Source organism: Sphaeramia orbicularis, chromosome 13, assembly GCF_902148855.1.
Source record: "Sphaeramia orbicularis chromosome 13, fSphaOr1.1, whole genome shotgun sequence".
Classification (NCBI taxonomy): domain Eukaryota; kingdom Metazoa; phylum Chordata; class Actinopteri; order Kurtiformes; family Apogonidae; genus Sphaeramia; species Sphaeramia orbicularis.
In genome coordinates, this window is record NC_043969.1 from 35,758,393 (window position 1) to 35,774,422 (window position 16,030).

A 16,030-nucleotide genomic window follows, 5' to 3' on the forward strand; every position below is an offset into this window, starting at 1 on the left:
CTCAAAGCGTTGCTTCGTTGTGATTCATTGTTTGTGGTTTGATCACACTGCCAAACATTATTCTGTGCCCTGCATCTTTGCCAACACGAACTCTGCAAAACCACCGGGATGTGAGAAAAACGTAAAAATGCTCCTTATGTTCAGACATGCTAGAGAATGACAGCACCCTGCAGCTAATCGATGTTCTGTCTCATAGCAAGAGACAGAGTAGTATTCCACAATAAACCATGGAAACCTCAAAGATGAACAAATCAGAAAATACTGTGGTTGAAAGCCAGAATACAATGATTTTGAGTGATACTGAAAGAACTAAAATCTCTACTAGATAAAGAATATATACTCCATTTGTTATTACAGCAGTAACAACACCACAAAAACAAGGACGACGTTCATACATTGACAGCAATGGAAAATAAGTGAATAATCTTAAGTGCAGTATTTTGCTCATACATCAATTACACCTTAATAACAAGCAAAGCAACATGTTCAAGCATTTCATTATTGACATTCACCAATAATAAAACTAACAAGAGTGGACTATTTAGGCTAGTTCATTCAAAGTTTATAGTATCATATTAATACAAGCCTAACAGCTTCGTTAAAATAAATGATAATTGGGACATATTAAAATCCCTTTACCATCATAACAATATTTAACCTGAACTTATGTCTTTCTAAAAAATGTCTGTTCTTTTTGAGAATGCTCTCACTACTAATCTGAGGTAAATATAGTGATGGGTTGTTCCATTTTAGCACGGCTCTACACATTACAATTATCTTTAAAGCATTCGTTTTCGGTAAACCTTAACATGAAGTGTGCCATAAAAGCAAATCTCATCATAACTGCGTCTATCCTGTTTGAGTTACTGGAGAACGTAAGTATGTTGGAGATGGTCTCATCTCAGTAAAGTCATTTTGATGTTTTGGAGCTTTTTTTTTTTGTACTTTTTTGACAACTGTCTGTGTTGTCTCTCAGTGAGTGTTAGTGATATTACTGAAGATGAACAGTGCTCACAAATACACCCTCATAAGCACTGACTAAAAGACACTGCCTCAACAGCATTATACATGACCTTTAACCTTCACAACCTATAGATATTTATGATGACCTCTCCATTTAACCTTTCATATCTGATTTATCACCATTTATTATAACATTATCCTCTGCGTTTTGCATTTTCCACCGTAAATCAGGCAGTTTCCAATATTTAATTCACTGATTATGTAGATAGTCCTAAAAACTCAGAGTAGATGAAAACTTTAATATATCAAGATAGAAAAACTCAAGATAAAGTGGTCTTTTCAGCCAACTATACCATTAACTGTATGTAAAAACAAATGTCTACAACTGCTGTCATTTTGTCAAACTACATGGGTTTTACTGGTGAATCAATTTTGCAGAAAAGGACGGAGTTTGCGCATTCTCTACGGTGCCTCTGAACATCCAAATGGGTCATATCTAAATGTGATGACAAGAAAAAGCTGAGAAACTGCATTCTACCTAAATTACTTACATGTATTGATAGGATTAGTGGTTCAAAAGTTATTAAACATCTTATATCAGTGGCTGTTTAGGTCTTTTAGGGATAAAATGTCCATCAACCTGAACATCCCTGTCAATTACAAAACAAAACCAATCATGAACTGAACCCGTCTTTACTGCAGGGTAAGTCTCTTGTAAAGTGATATGTGATTCCAAAGATAGACGATTTAAAGCTGACACTGAAACGCACACAGAAGCCCCACAAGTAGTCTTTTTCTTCTGTGTCTCTGATCTTTGTGGTCACTCTCTCCTTCATTACCCTCCACTAACTCCCCCGCTCATCCTTGACATTTACCATCCCCCTACATAAAAGCTCTGGTTCTATCAAGCAGACAGATCTCTTCAGGTGCCATTTTACCTTCCCCTGTACTAATTTTCCTACTTCTACCTCCTTTAGTCTTAAGGTTCAAGGTAACTTTATTAATACCTGTAGGAAGATTTGCTCTGCAGTCTGGAGAGGGCATCTCAAACATTACACAAAAAAAACCCCATTAAAACCACAGGACACATACAGGGGACAGATTAAAAACAGCACAGACAAAAGACATGGACAGGTACTCCCAGCAGCTTGCTGATCATGGTTAAAACAACTAGAAATAAATAGATAAAAGGCAGACTAAAATAAATCTAAGTCATCAGATATCACTAAAAATGCCAATATAAAACCTGTAAAAAAAAAAAAAAAAAAGCATGATAAAAACATCATGATATAATGATGTAATACAAGGGACAATAGATGAATAAATGATAAATAAGTTAAGACCACGTTAAAATAAGCCAGAATCCTTGTTATGTTTGCTTTCCTTTGTTGTACTTTTAGTTTGCTCACTCTGTGTGTATTTCTCAAAATGTGGACAAATTGTAATAATAGATGTTTTTGAAACTAGCTACAGAATAAAAAGATTGACAACATAAAATAAACCAGAATTCAAGTATTAAAATAAAGTGAAGTGCATCAAGGCTTATTTAAAAGAGAAATAGCAGCAGGAACAAAACTGTTCCTGAAGCGCATGGTTCTAGATTCCCTTAGAGTAGCTCTAAGACTTAGTAGTCTTACAGCGTATTAGTCCCACCCATCACCACATGAACAAAGACATAAAACTAATAAGTATTTAACAAAGACATCCTTGCTTCAGAACTGTCATTATAAGTTAATATTGGTGTGTACCAGCTGCATGATTGGATGAACTACTGTATTTTATGACGTTCAGTTGAATAGAATGGGGCTCATGTTAATTTATAATTCATTTCAAATCCAATACAACAGAGTGTAGCATATTGAGTATTAAGGTAAGCTTTTTTTTAGGGATTTAAAAAAATATATACACAAGTTTTATTCCACAATTGATCAGTTTTGATAAATAATACAAGTGAATAAGGAAAGCTTGAATTTTTAAAGCCCTGCTCCTGCTGTGTTTTATAATCCAGACCTGGGTCACATCTTTTATACATCACAGGAACCCATCGCCTAAGGCAAAGGATACACCTCTGAATCTTTGGTCAGGGCTTTTCTACAGAAAGCCTCGTCGATCCTCACTCCACAATGTGCATTTTAGAAATTGAGACATCCTCCAGTCCCATCTCGAGGAGAATAATGGAGGATTGAGGAGTAGGATATAGAAATTGGAAATGAGAAGAATTTTATAGATCATGTAGGGAGGCCGAGAGCACCGCTATTATCAACAAAAAATGGCACATTGATGGAAATTTTTTAAACAAGAACCAAGCACATACTGATAAGGACAGATGAGTAAATGGAGTATATGGGTAATTATTTAACTATTAAAAGTCTGATAACTTCCTTGAATAAGAAATCTTCAGGAGGTTTCTGCTGTCATGTTCACCTACAGCAGGTGGCACACTGAGACTGCTCATACTGTTCATTTATCCTTTTTGCAAGCATCATTGAACTAACCTTAGGCGAAGATACACAAACACTTGATTTGGACTTTGATGGTGTTAATTTTTTGTTGCTGTTCTGTTATTCTGTGTTTTCCTTAGGTTTTCAGAAGGATTAGATGCACAGGTGGGGGATTTTGGAGGATTTCCTGCTATTATTACAATAACATAAAAGCTGGAAAAGCAAGAGCAGATAGTAAAACAATATCGAAGCCCACAGGAGAACTCGAAAACATCAGAGAATTTAGTTTGTTTTGATGCTCTTCACATTGATCTTATATTAACTGGGTTTGGGTTGTATCCAAAATGCCTTAGGTGCTACACCTAAGCCTCAAAGTGTAAGAGAAAACTTTGTTATTGTGCATCAAGTTTCTGGTCAAATGAATTTCCCTGAGGGGATGAATACAAAAAAAGTTGATCTTATACTATATTATTATTTACCATTCAGACAGTTTCAAGCTCATGAGGCTACAGAAATGTCTTCACACCAGAGGTTATTATGTTTTTGAGTGTGCAGTTAAAGGTTGCTTGGTGGACTGTTTACATTTGAAGTTGGTGAGGATGTGACATTGGTATCACTCAGCGAACCTGCTCAACTGGTTTCCTAGTTTCTGTTCCTGTTTGATGACCTCTCCTTCTAAATCTCTCTCTCTCTTTATCTGTTGTTCCATTTCCTTTTCTGACTCTCCTACTTCTGAGAAACAGGCTGGCCGACAGGGTGTTACCATTTCTTCACTCACTTTTAGGCTAAATAAAGGAGTGGCTTGTGTGCTGAGAACCTGAAACGTGCCATATTTGTATTGAAACATTTCCTTGTATATAAAAGGAATGTCTTTCTGGTCATTTTAGAAGCACTGCGCAGTGCAGTTTTCAAAGGAGACATGGGCTGATTGAATTTAATGAGGAATTGTTTTTCTTGAATGAGAAACATGGTCCTCCATTCTTAATGGAGATAGTTAATGAGCCTTACAATTAAGTCTGTTACAGCGTATAAATTCTCTTTGACACCGCAGCAAAAAAACTGCAACAAACCATGACTTGTCACTTCACCTTCATGCCAGATCCATCACTTTCATCACTGTTTACTTAAAATGCCTAACACCTATTCAGGTTTCAAAGAAAACAAAAGACAACTGCAGATCTAAGTTTGAGTTGTTCCTAAACTGCTTGATCAAGGTCAACTCAATGAAACCAGTAAGATTGCATAGCAAGCATACATGGTGATATTATCGCAGACTTGGAGCCCTCTAAAGCAGACTGGTCGAGTTCGTGCATCAGACAACAGAACAGTGACGAGACTGGAGATCCTTCTGAACCATGAGAGCAAAGTTGGAAGTGTTGGCTTTGGTCCTGGGCAGCATCGCCTTGATTGGGACCATAGTGGCCACTGCCCTTCCCACATGGAAGGTCTCGGCCTTCATCGGTGCCAACCTCATCGTGATGGAGGACCGCTGGGAGGGCTTATGGATGAACTGCTACAAACAAATCGACAAGATGCAGTGCAAGGCGTACGACTCCCTGCTAATTCTCCCACCTGAGCTACAGGCGTCAAGGGGGCTCATGTGCGTCTCCATAATCCTGGTTGCCATCGCTTTGTCCATCATGGCATGTGGAACCAAGAAGAGCAGCTGCTGTGAGGACAACGTAAAGGGCAAAAACATCACCCTGGCATTAGCGGGGAGTTTGTTTCTGCTGTCTTGCTTGACCACACTTATCCCCGTGAGCTGGGTGGGCCACACCGTCATCAGAAACTTCAATAACCCAACACTGGTGGATGCTCAGAAACATGAACTGGGGTCTGCTCTCTATATTGGGTGGGCCACGTCCGCAATCTTGCTCATCACTGGGATCATTCTTTTGGTCAGTTTCAGCCACCGTAGGACGAAGGAGGAAGAGCCCTACACTAAAGCCTACATCTTGGCAGCGAGGAACGTACCGAAGGAGGAGAGTGTGAACTTAGAGAGGACGCCGTCCAGCTTCCACAAGCATCAGGAATATGTGTAAACAGCTGTAATGTGCTATGCCTCGTGTCAAAAATGTATATTGTTTTACTGTCCATGTACAATGACTTCATTACTATGGCTGCTGATTTACATAAAAAATGCACTTTTGGTTATTTATGAACTATATATAGCCCATGTCTCTTGTTTGCAGCTTTCTGTCTTTGGTATTAAGATCTATCTATTTTTAATTTTTTCTGATTCTGCATTCTGTCTCTAAAAACTATGACTCAGTTGCTAAACCATCAACCATAAATTTTAATTGCTTGTCCTTGATCTTTTTTAATTTTATAATGAATCACAGGAAATACTGCTGTGCTTGTATTTTTCTGCAAATTTGATTTATGTATGTATCTCCTCTTTTTATTAAGATGTGTCTTGTATCAAAACTTGTATAGCTAATATATGGAAATAACTGGTTACATGTTACTGCATCGCATAATTAGATTGTAATATAAATTAAATTGATTCTGTTAGAGTTCCTGTGAAAAAAACATATTTATACATACTAATCAACATTTGCTAATACCATTAATCCAAATGCACTATTTTTGGTACACAGCTTGTATTTAGAAAGTAATTTATTGTTAATATAATTTAATGTATTCAGAGTTTGTTGTTTGTGAGCTACATGCTTGTGATTTGTTTCTGTGTCTTTTAATCAAGATCAAAATTAAATTAAGCATTACAATCTAATCCATGCCTTAATTCAAATGATATTGAGCAACATTTAATAAAAAAGTGTAACAATAAGTGTTGAGTGGTTTCATAAGGGTTACACTGTTTGATCTTCAGCTTTACTGTCCAGTATACTCTACAGCTGGGTAATACATTGAATGAATTGATTAGTTGAAGTTTTGCTTCCTGAAAATCAGAAATTGCGCTTCAATGCTGGATAGACTTTCTACTACTATGACTACTCTGATTCACTACTACAAATATGTACTTGTAAATAATCAGTTTATTACTAAACAGATTTTATGCTATTCTGGATTTTCTTAGGGCTTGCTACCATTTTAGACTGTTATTATAACTACAATAAAATAAAAGACAGAAAAGAGAAGAAAATAAAACAATTCAATTTGAATTGCACCCTCTGAAGGCGCGCACACACACACACACACACACACACACACGGCATAAAGAAAGATGAAATCAATTAAAATCATAAATCATCCATGACAAATAAATAAATAAATAAATTTCTGGCCATATTGCCAAGCTTTTGTCTGCTATACATTTGTCATAGAAGTAATTAAGAAGATAGATAATAGGATAACCAGTAGTTGATATTCACACCTTGATAGATTTTCCTCATCAACTAATACAACAACAATCAACACAGACAGAAATAACAGAAGAAGGCGTCTTCCTTATTTTTGTTTTATTTAAAAAAAAAAAAAAAGTCTAACTATATTTCCTACTTTTTCCTTAGATTCAAAACATGTGTCAGGCGTTGACACATTGAAAGGTCAATATATATATATGACTGTCTTATCCATATGTATCTAAAAAGACAAGAATTTGTTGAGAATAATCATGTATTGACAGAGATAAAATACCAAACAAGAAAAAGACAAAAACTACTTACAATTTATGTGCTTCTTACATCACCCATTACGTGAGCATTTATAAACTTTTTGGCAGAAAAGCGCCTATCATTACTGGACAAACATAAAAACATTCCAACATTGGTATTGGTTTCTTGTGTTTTATAAATGCCACAACAGATGATACTGTTCTATAAATTCAGTATATTGTACCTGCATTTAGCCTAAATGCAGCTGTGCACTAAAAATATCAGAGTCTAAGCAGGGCAGTTTATAGCTTCCGTGTGACAATGACGAGGTGAGAACTGCTGGTGAGCCGACTGTACTGTGTTACATTGAAACCCATCCCTCTTGAGTTTCTATGCTCCACACCTTTTCATCAGCTCAGTTTACATGTGACAAAGAGACTGTTTCACACCTGTGATCCTTCCTACCAGCTAGTTGTTTCAAACAGACAGCAGAAGCAGAATGTTCAGAGATTTTAGTAGTGGCAGTTCTTGGAATTACATAATTAAATCAAATAAAAATTACATATCTGTTTTTAGGTATTTAAGCCGGTACTTTATGTGTACAACATTAGGCTTCACATACTAGTTACAATTCACATTTTCTGCTTTAATTATGCTATCATTTAATACTGATTTTTTTTTTTAAACATCTGTGATTGTACATTGGCTTTTTATGCAACCTTAAATGTTTCTTTCTTTCCTTTCTTTTTTTTTTCTCTGCTAAAAGCCTGACTAGGGACTGGAGATGGAAACTAGCAATAGCTATGATCTCTTTATGTGAATCATCAGTTACTACAGCTTGTTTGTAACAGGCAGAAGTTATACTATGTAATTTGCACTGTCCCAATCAAATAAAGTTTATAAGTAAATAAAAGACTGAAAATGCTATGAAATATATTCTAATAGCCTTTAAAAGAAAAGCTTAAATTTTAAACTCTTAATTTACACAGTGATTTAATTTATTCCTATCTGTTCTAAATAACAAAACCAGCTGATTTTTTGTTAGTGGGACTGTTGTTGCATTTGCATTCCAAACGACCAGTACTCATTGGTGTGTTTCCATTTATCTGATGGCTCTAAAGCAGTTCAACCAGTATGTTTGCATTGCATCATTAGCATTTTTTTGGTGGGTGTATAAGTTCCATGACTTGCACTGCTACTCACATTTGTTTTTGTGCTGTGAGAACACAGCCCTAGTTCAATTATCACAGCATCACAGCCACCATGGCCTCTTACACTGCTTACAGTGGCTACACCAAGCCACCTCAATCCTATGCTGGGTCTTACTATGATGAAAAGCAAGCCCAGGCCTACACTGACTACCAAGACTCTGTGTACGAGGAAAAAAAGAGGATTGAGAAGAAGGACCGACGGGAGGCCATCTGCTGTGAGGTGGTGGCCCTCGTCATTGGCTTCATTGGACTAATCGGGGTGGCAGCCGTGACTGGGCTGCCGATGTGGAAGGTGACGGCTTTCATCGAGGAGAACATCATTGTCATGGAGACCCGCTGGGAGGGGTTGTGGATGAACTGCTACAGACAGGCCAACATCAGAATGCAGTGTAAGGTGTACGATTCCCTGCTGTTTCTGCCTCCAGATCTCCAGGCTGCTAGGGGTCTGATGTGCGCCTCCGTGGCCCTGACCTCCTTCGCCCTGATTGTTTCTGCTGTGGGGATGAAATGTACCAAAGTGGTGGACCATCGGGCTCGCACCAAGCATATTGTTCTTGTGGCTGGAGGTTGTCTGTTCCTCATGGGCTGCGTCACCACTCTGATTCCCGTGTCCTGGACTGGCCATGTCATCATTAGAGATTTCTACAACCCTCTGCTGATCGATGCCCAGCGCAGGGAGCTTGGGGAGGCTCTTTACATTGGCTGGGTGACTGGGGCTATACTTTTCACAGCGGGAGTAATCCTGCTGTGCCGTCACGCTCCCCGCACCCAGGACCCAGATGAGAGGATTGCATATAATCCCGGGCAAAATATCTACCAACCTGGATATTCATACCAGCCCAACACGTACCAGCCCTACACGTACCAGCCAGCGTACTCCTACCAACCCCCCTACTCTGCACCCCCACCTGGATCTGTGGCATACACCCCAAGCCAGTACTAGGCAACAAACAAACAGAGACAATTTTGGACTCTTTGTTTTCCCTTGTTTTTTTACATGCTAAGATTTGGAGAATTGGAATAAGGACAGTCAGATGACTTGTACCTCCAAACACAGTCTGAAACTGGCCAAACTTTCATTACTTTTCTCAAAGAGGGCCAAGTTACTTGCTGAGAAATATGTTTTTGCTATAAACTGTGCTAAATTCATTGCATATTCTTTATTCATTTCCATACAGTTAATTTAAGAAGCGTATTTCTGGTACATAATACTACACATACAATACTACACAATAAGACTCTGTTGTCATACTCTTTGAGAATTAATTTTGTGCACTGGGCCTTTTTCAGATTATATACCTCTGGATGATTTGTGTTTACTGCTGAATTTTTGTTGTATATAGATACATATTTTTCACATTTTCCAGGGTTATACATTAAGTTAAATGTTGATTCCAATAAAGGCACAATGTTACTAAAAATCATCAGAATTCCATTTGTGATTTGTCTCAGAGGAAAAAAACTGTTTGCTTGGCTAACAAAAGCCTGACTGAAACTCCCTGTTTTGCTCACTGGTGTTCAATTTTTTTCTGTTGTCTCTATTGTTGTCGGTGTCAATGTGCCTAAACTGGTAAAACCAGACTGTTGAAACAGGTACACCCACACTGCATAACTGGGAAGCGATTTCATCTCAAATGAGTCAGAGAGTAGACAGCTTTTTTTTTTTTTCCTGAGAACTGACATAACATGGAGGCCACTAACCTTGCACTGACAGTGATAAATGGGCACAAGTATGTTTTGTGTCTGAAATCTCATTACTGTGATAAGTTTTAGCAATGCCCTTTAACATATGGGACCCAACAGTGCCCCACAATGCTCTTGAGCTTTAATAGAGCAGTGACTAGGTAAAGGCCACAAGCCGATTGATGTCTTTGATAACTCTAGTCATAAGTGGTAAAATATTAACGAAAAGCTGTTACGTTATATTCACTGCCGCTGAGTTTTAAATAAGTTTGGATCTTTATTCTCATTTTAAGCATCCTTGTAAAATGCTGTATTCTGAGGATGTAAACTGAGACTTCTGAATAAACAAAGCAACTGGTAACAGCAGGATATGTGCACAGACAAAGAAAACAGCCTGGGGATTATGTTCCCTGGCAACAGGTTCCATTTCCCACTCCTCCCACTCTGCTATCCTGTCCACAGGGAGGAGGCAGTACAGGTGTACATCAACCTGCACCTCCTCCTCCACTGGGATGCAAAACCACTCCATACATGATAGTAGTGCTTCCTACTATTGTCAGACATTGTCCATATTTCATGGTATGCATGAGGCTTAAGGAATAAGAGGAAGATAGGATGGCCAATTCAGCGTTGGAGATACTGGGTCTTCTACTGACCCTCATTGGGCTGATCGGGGCAGCAGCAAGCACTGGGATGCCGATGTGGCGAGTCACCGCCTTCATTGGGGAAAACATCATTGTGTTTGAGACCCGCTACGAGGGTCTGTGGATGAACTGCTTTCGGCAGGCCGACATCAGGATGCAGTGTAAGGTGTACGACTCTCTCTTGGCCTTGCCTCCTGACCTGCAGGCAGCTCGGGGGCTTATGTGTTGCGCTCTGGCGCTGGGTGGCCTCGGCTTGCTGATCAGTTTGGTGGGAATGCAGTGCACATCTTGCATTCAAAACAATGACCGGGCTAAGCGAATGGTCCTCATCATTGCAGGAAGCATGATCATAATGGCTTGCATCTGTGTCCTCATCCCTGTGTCCTGGACGGGTCACGTCATTATCAGGGACTTCTACAATCCTCTGCTCATCGACGCACAGCGCAGGGAGCTTGGAGAGGCCCTGTACATCGGCTGGGTGGCCTCTGCTTTCTTGATGGCTGGAGGGTGCATGTTTACTTGTTGCAATATACAGTCGGATGGAAAAGGCTCAGAGAGGTACATATATTCCAGGAATTCTGACTACATAGCGTACCCTCCACAGCCTCTCCAGCCTCAACAGCTGGTCATGCTTCCCCAGCCACAGCCTCAGTACTACCCTCAAGCTCAGCCAGTGCTATCAAGACACCCATCAACTGTCCACAGCTACCATTCCAGGCACCCCTCAGTCCGCAGTGGAGTGGCTTACCTCTGAACTCTTTAAATGACTGCTAATGAGGTAATGACAATCACAGTTACAGTCATAAGGAAATAATATAGGCAGTGTAATGTATTTCAAACGTCCAAAGCTGTTTCATATAACCAACATTTCAATCAATTTACCACATGTGAAGAAATTTTAATTTCTCTTTATAAACAATGCATTTATCTTGCAAAGACACCCTTCATACAGACTACCAATGGTCTGTAATGTGATTGCAACCTCGTCCTATATATCAAGTCTTCATTTCTTTAACTTTTATGCTAACTGTATCATTTAATTTTATATTTGCAGTCTTCTTTTGTATGTTAACTCGAGAGAACGTGTCGGTAATTAAGGCTGAACAATTTGCAAAACTAATAATTTTGAGAAATATTTTCTCTAAATCATGGTTTGAGTAACAATAGCCATTTTCTAATTTTAAGGAAAACAGGATTTGGGCTCAAGTATGTACGTAACAAGCACATTCCCTTTACATTTTCGGTAAGCTGAACCAACAATGCTAAGGTATGGTGCTTCAAAATGTTAAACACTGACACATAAAAAAAACCCTGCAGCTGCTGCGATTTGGCCACTTGTTCATGTTGTGATTTCAATAATATTTCAATTGACTGTTTAAACCTGGTCTGTATATGCTGTACATAGATATTCATTTAATCTTAACCATCAGTGTGTATTTGGGTTTATAGTCAAATACCATTAGTTGTATGCATTAATATCAGAGGTGGAGTATTGTGTTGTAGGCTTAAGAGTTAATATTTCACAGATATTTCAACCCAATTTCCAAACAACTTCACTGACCTCTTAATTTTACCTCACCCCACCCATCCACACACAAAAACAAGAGCATTACTGTGCACAAATATATCTGTAGGGCACAAATAACTAGTCAATATCACTCTCAATCTCTTGCTCATATGACAACCAATACTTTCCTCCTCCAATACCAGTATGAAACTCATGATCAACAAAGTAACACAAAGCCATCACTACAGTAACAGTGTGTGTCTGTGAGATCAGAAACCAAATGTGAGTGTGTTAAACTTCCCTAGAGCTCTTGGAAACAGATAAACCTGAGCTACTAGCTAAGTAAACATGAAATTGAGGTTTAAGACTGTTTGTTAAGGTGTGCACATGGAGGAAACTTAACAAGATACCATACTGTTTGTTCAGAGAGATGAGGGAGCAGCCCTGAAGCACAGTCATGTGGTCATGTGTCCAGAATTTGCAAGTGTCTTTGCATGAAGACACAGAGAGCTTTGAGCTGAAACCTGTGTTTTTTTCTGTGTTGATCCACCAGCCTCTGTTTAACCATTTTAAGTATATAAGCCCGTCACCTGTTTGGTCATATCATTTCAGTTTTAGTGAGCTCAAAAGCAAGCTGCAATTAAAGTTGCGACAGTGAAATTTCTATTTTCAATAAAATTAATGAGCATATATTGTCAAACAGAAAAAATATACAAGTAGGGCTAGGCAATGTATGAAATTCATTTGATTAATCAAGGTTTTGCTTTCTGAAAATTGTGAAAAATGTTACCTTACAAAATTGATATTATTCCTCTGAAGATCTTTCCTGCTCCAAAATATATCCAAAATGAAACCTGTTTACTTCTTGGAATATATCCATTGTGAATGTGTTTCTTCAGTTATCTAGTGCATAATTTTAATAAAAAAAAAACATTTTTACAGTCAAACTGTTTTCACTTCATGTAGCCAGAAAACAGTCAAAATCCTAAATCATTCAAAACATTGAAAAAAAAAAAACTACTTTTGCCAATATCACCCAGCCCTATCTACAAGTTTGAGAAAGAGTAAATGTTTAGTGCTTTATATGTATAACTATAGGATGCATGTATTGTTTATCTTTTTACAGTCAACAAATATGGATTATTGTACATTTTGACATGTAAAAAAACAGCAGTTTTTTTTTGTTTTGTTTTTTACTGTGACATAACATCTGTATTTGTTTCATTATCACATAGATCATCTCTGCTCCCCTGTGGCTAATATAAGTACTGCACTTCATTTCAATGTCTTCAGTGGGCTTGAATTTGTAATAAAAATAATTATGGAGAATAAAAATCTATAAAAAACTGTTTGAAGTTCCGAGATATTTGTTGCATTGTCCCGTTGTTGGTATTTTACGCAGATGAAGCTGATCACACAGATAAACCACTACAGCCTAAGGAACCATAAACACAAAATAAGCACAGGTCATCTTCACCCCCATCGCTTCAAGCCAACCAGAAGTCTCCAACGCACTTTTCCCATAACAAGACACCTCTCACAACTGTAAACACGACCAGTGGAGCACAAGATCCTCATTGTCTCGGACATATGTAAGAAGTTTGGATTCATTCTTAAACCTGCGCAATGGTTCAAGGAATTACAGAAATAGCCGCAATGTGTGTTGGCTTTGTCGGGCTGATCGGGGCGGCGGCGACAACAGGGATGCCAATGTGGAAGGTGACGGCTTTCATTGAGGAGAACATAATAGTAATGGAGACTCGATGGGAGGGTTTATGGATGAACTGTTATCGACAGGCCAACATCAGGATGCAGTGTAAGGTCTACGACTCCCTGCTTTTTCTGCCTCCGGAGCTACAGGCCGCCAGAGGCCTCATGTGCTGCTCTCTTGCTTTGTCCGGACTGGGGCTTCTAGTGGGCCTGGCAGGTATGAGATGCATCTCCTGCTTCCGGGGTAATGACTGGGCTAAGACCATTATCCTGATGGTTGCCGGTGGTATGCAGTTCATGGCCTGTATCTGCGTCTTTATCCCCGTTTCATGGACAGGCCATGTCATCATCAGGGATTTCTACAACCCTTTGCTGATCGATGCCCAGAGGAGGGAGCTGGGAGAGGCGCTGTACATTGGCTGGGTGACCGGTGCTTTCCTTTTTGCCTCTGCGCTGTTATTTCTCTGTCGTCGTATGCCTTCAGACAAAGGTTCGTTCGACGTGTACCACCCTGGAAACCTGTTCGGTTACAAACCAGCATCAAACAAACCAACACTGACCAGGTTCCATCCCATTTCAAGTCTCTCCAGCCTTGGACCGAATCCACAACGACGTTCTCTACCGAACAGCGTTTCTATGGGACAACAACTGGCAATAGCTCCGCAAAACATCACCCAAGTAGTTGCAAGTGATGGCTCACTAATCAACACCCCTGTTGTTTATAACCCAGGTCTGCCTGAAAATGTGTCATTGTTATACCAAGGTAACCTGGTGCATCAATCTTCAATGCGGAGCTCTAACCACACTGGAGGAATATACACGCCAGGGAACTCTCTGTACATAAGCCACAATTCAATGCCGTATTCAATGATGTCTACAGGCAATCCCACAATGTCCTACCAATCCGGTTTCCATCCAGTTCCACAAACTCCTATTTTCATTGGATATAAAACATCAAGAATTGAACAAGGCTCTACTCCTAGTGTGAGCAGTGCTGGTGTATACATATGAGGAAAAATCAAAGTGGGCTCTTTGTTACTGATTAATCTTTTCACGCAATACTTGTATTTGCCTGTTAGGGAACTAAAACTGCTGTATCACAGTAACAAGCTGAAGGGAAAAAATTGTATCTTTTCTTGAATTAAGTAGAAGCCCATATTTTTATAGCAATTGTATTGTCCATAAACAATTCTGCAGTCAGGTTAAACAGACCTACTCTTGTTTTTAGTATCAACAAGGTTTAAAGTGTGTTGTTTTCCAAGAGCTCTGGTGTGGAGCTGCTTTTAAAAGACATTTATGACAAATTAAAAAAAAAAAAATAATAATAATCACAGCTAAATGTTTTGTTTTTCTCAGTACGTTGATTGCTATCTTTTATTTAATTGTGACTGTTACTCTAACAGAGGATAATTATGTTGCAGTGTGTTCTGTTTTTAATCTCTACCTATTAAGATGACTGAAAATGCTTAAATAGGATCCACATCAGAGTGGTCATTAGCCCTATAATAACAAATGAATAACTCACTAATCATAACTTACTTACTCAACAAATGCATTTTATATCACTAGTTATAATAATTAGACTAACTGGGAAACATATATTATGTTAAATTTTCCCAATAGATGATTTCTGCTGAGATATTACAAAAAATAAACACATCAGATGAAACAAAGTATGTCTGAGTTATAGTATCGAAAAGGCGTATGTGTTATTAATTTGCTAAGTGGTACAGTGCACCTCAGATTTAATTTCTTGGTGTGGTAACTGAAATTGACCTACTTTAATGTAAAAATGGCCTTATCTCGCATGACTTTCGACAAGACAAGGTTGAGTAAAAGTGAACTAGCCTAAGCCTTGTGTGGTGCTCAGATTTTTGTTATTCTGTCACTGTTCGTGGGTGTGGTGGACCCCCTTTCATGTTAAAATACTCAACAGATGTTTACTTCATCCTAATTATAAGCAACATAAAAAGAATATATGTTTAATATTTGCCTTTTGCCTTTGCCAGATTACATTTATGAATTAAAGTGTGAATTGTTTTTAATTTGTTTTTTAAACTCATAAAAAAATAATTACTCATCATCTTTTAATAAAAAAAATATATATAAACGGGTCCCACAGACCCAAACACCATACAAGGGTTAAATTTGTCAGTACTAAGCAATGTTATAATTCACCACTAGATGACAGCAGAGGACATGATCAGATATCCCAGTCTTTTCATTGTGCAGACACATACTGTTCCTACAGTGCATTTCATTGGCTTTTAAGTTCAGTTAGGAAGATTTCAAATGAATAAGATAAAAAAAAAAT

At 38.4% G+C, this 16,030-nt stretch overlaps 4 protein-coding genes across 4 annotated transcripts; all 4 read left to right on the forward strand.

Annotated features, from left to right (window-relative positions):
* Positions 1-4,658: 4,658 nt before the first annotated feature.
* LOC115431077 (claudin-4-like) lies at positions 4,659-6,018 on the forward strand. Its single transcript, XM_030151328.1, has one exon. The coding sequence runs from the start codon at positions 4,760-4,762 to the stop codon at positions 5,444-5,446; it is 687 nt and encodes a 228-aa protein (XP_030007188.1). The 5' UTR covers positions 4,659-4,759; the 3' UTR covers positions 5,447-6,018.
* Positions 6,019-8,157: 2,139 nt separating this feature from the next.
* Positions 8,158-9,672, forward strand: cldn8.2 (claudin 8.2). Its single transcript, XM_030151311.1, has one exon. The coding sequence runs from the start codon at positions 8,225-8,227 to the stop codon at positions 9,113-9,115; it is 891 nt and encodes a 296-aa protein (XP_030007171.1). The 5' UTR covers positions 8,158-8,224; the 3' UTR covers positions 9,116-9,672.
* Positions 9,673-10,363: 691 nt separating this feature from the next.
* Positions 10,364-13,091, forward strand: cldn8.1 (claudin 8.1). Its single transcript, XM_030151266.1, has one exon. The coding sequence runs from the start codon at positions 10,471-10,473 to the stop codon at positions 11,251-11,253; it is 783 nt and encodes a 260-aa protein (XP_030007126.1). The 5' UTR covers positions 10,364-10,470; the 3' UTR covers positions 11,254-13,091.
* Positions 13,092-13,545: 454 nt separating this feature from the next.
* Positions 13,546-15,704, forward strand: LOC115431065 (claudin-8-like). The gene has a single exon (XM_030151313.1). The coding sequence runs from the start codon at positions 13,633-13,635 to the stop codon at positions 14,725-14,727; it is 1,095 nt and encodes a 364-aa protein (XP_030007173.1). The 5' UTR covers positions 13,546-13,632; the 3' UTR covers positions 14,728-15,704.
* The last annotated feature ends 326 nt before the right edge of the window (positions 15,705-16,030 follow it).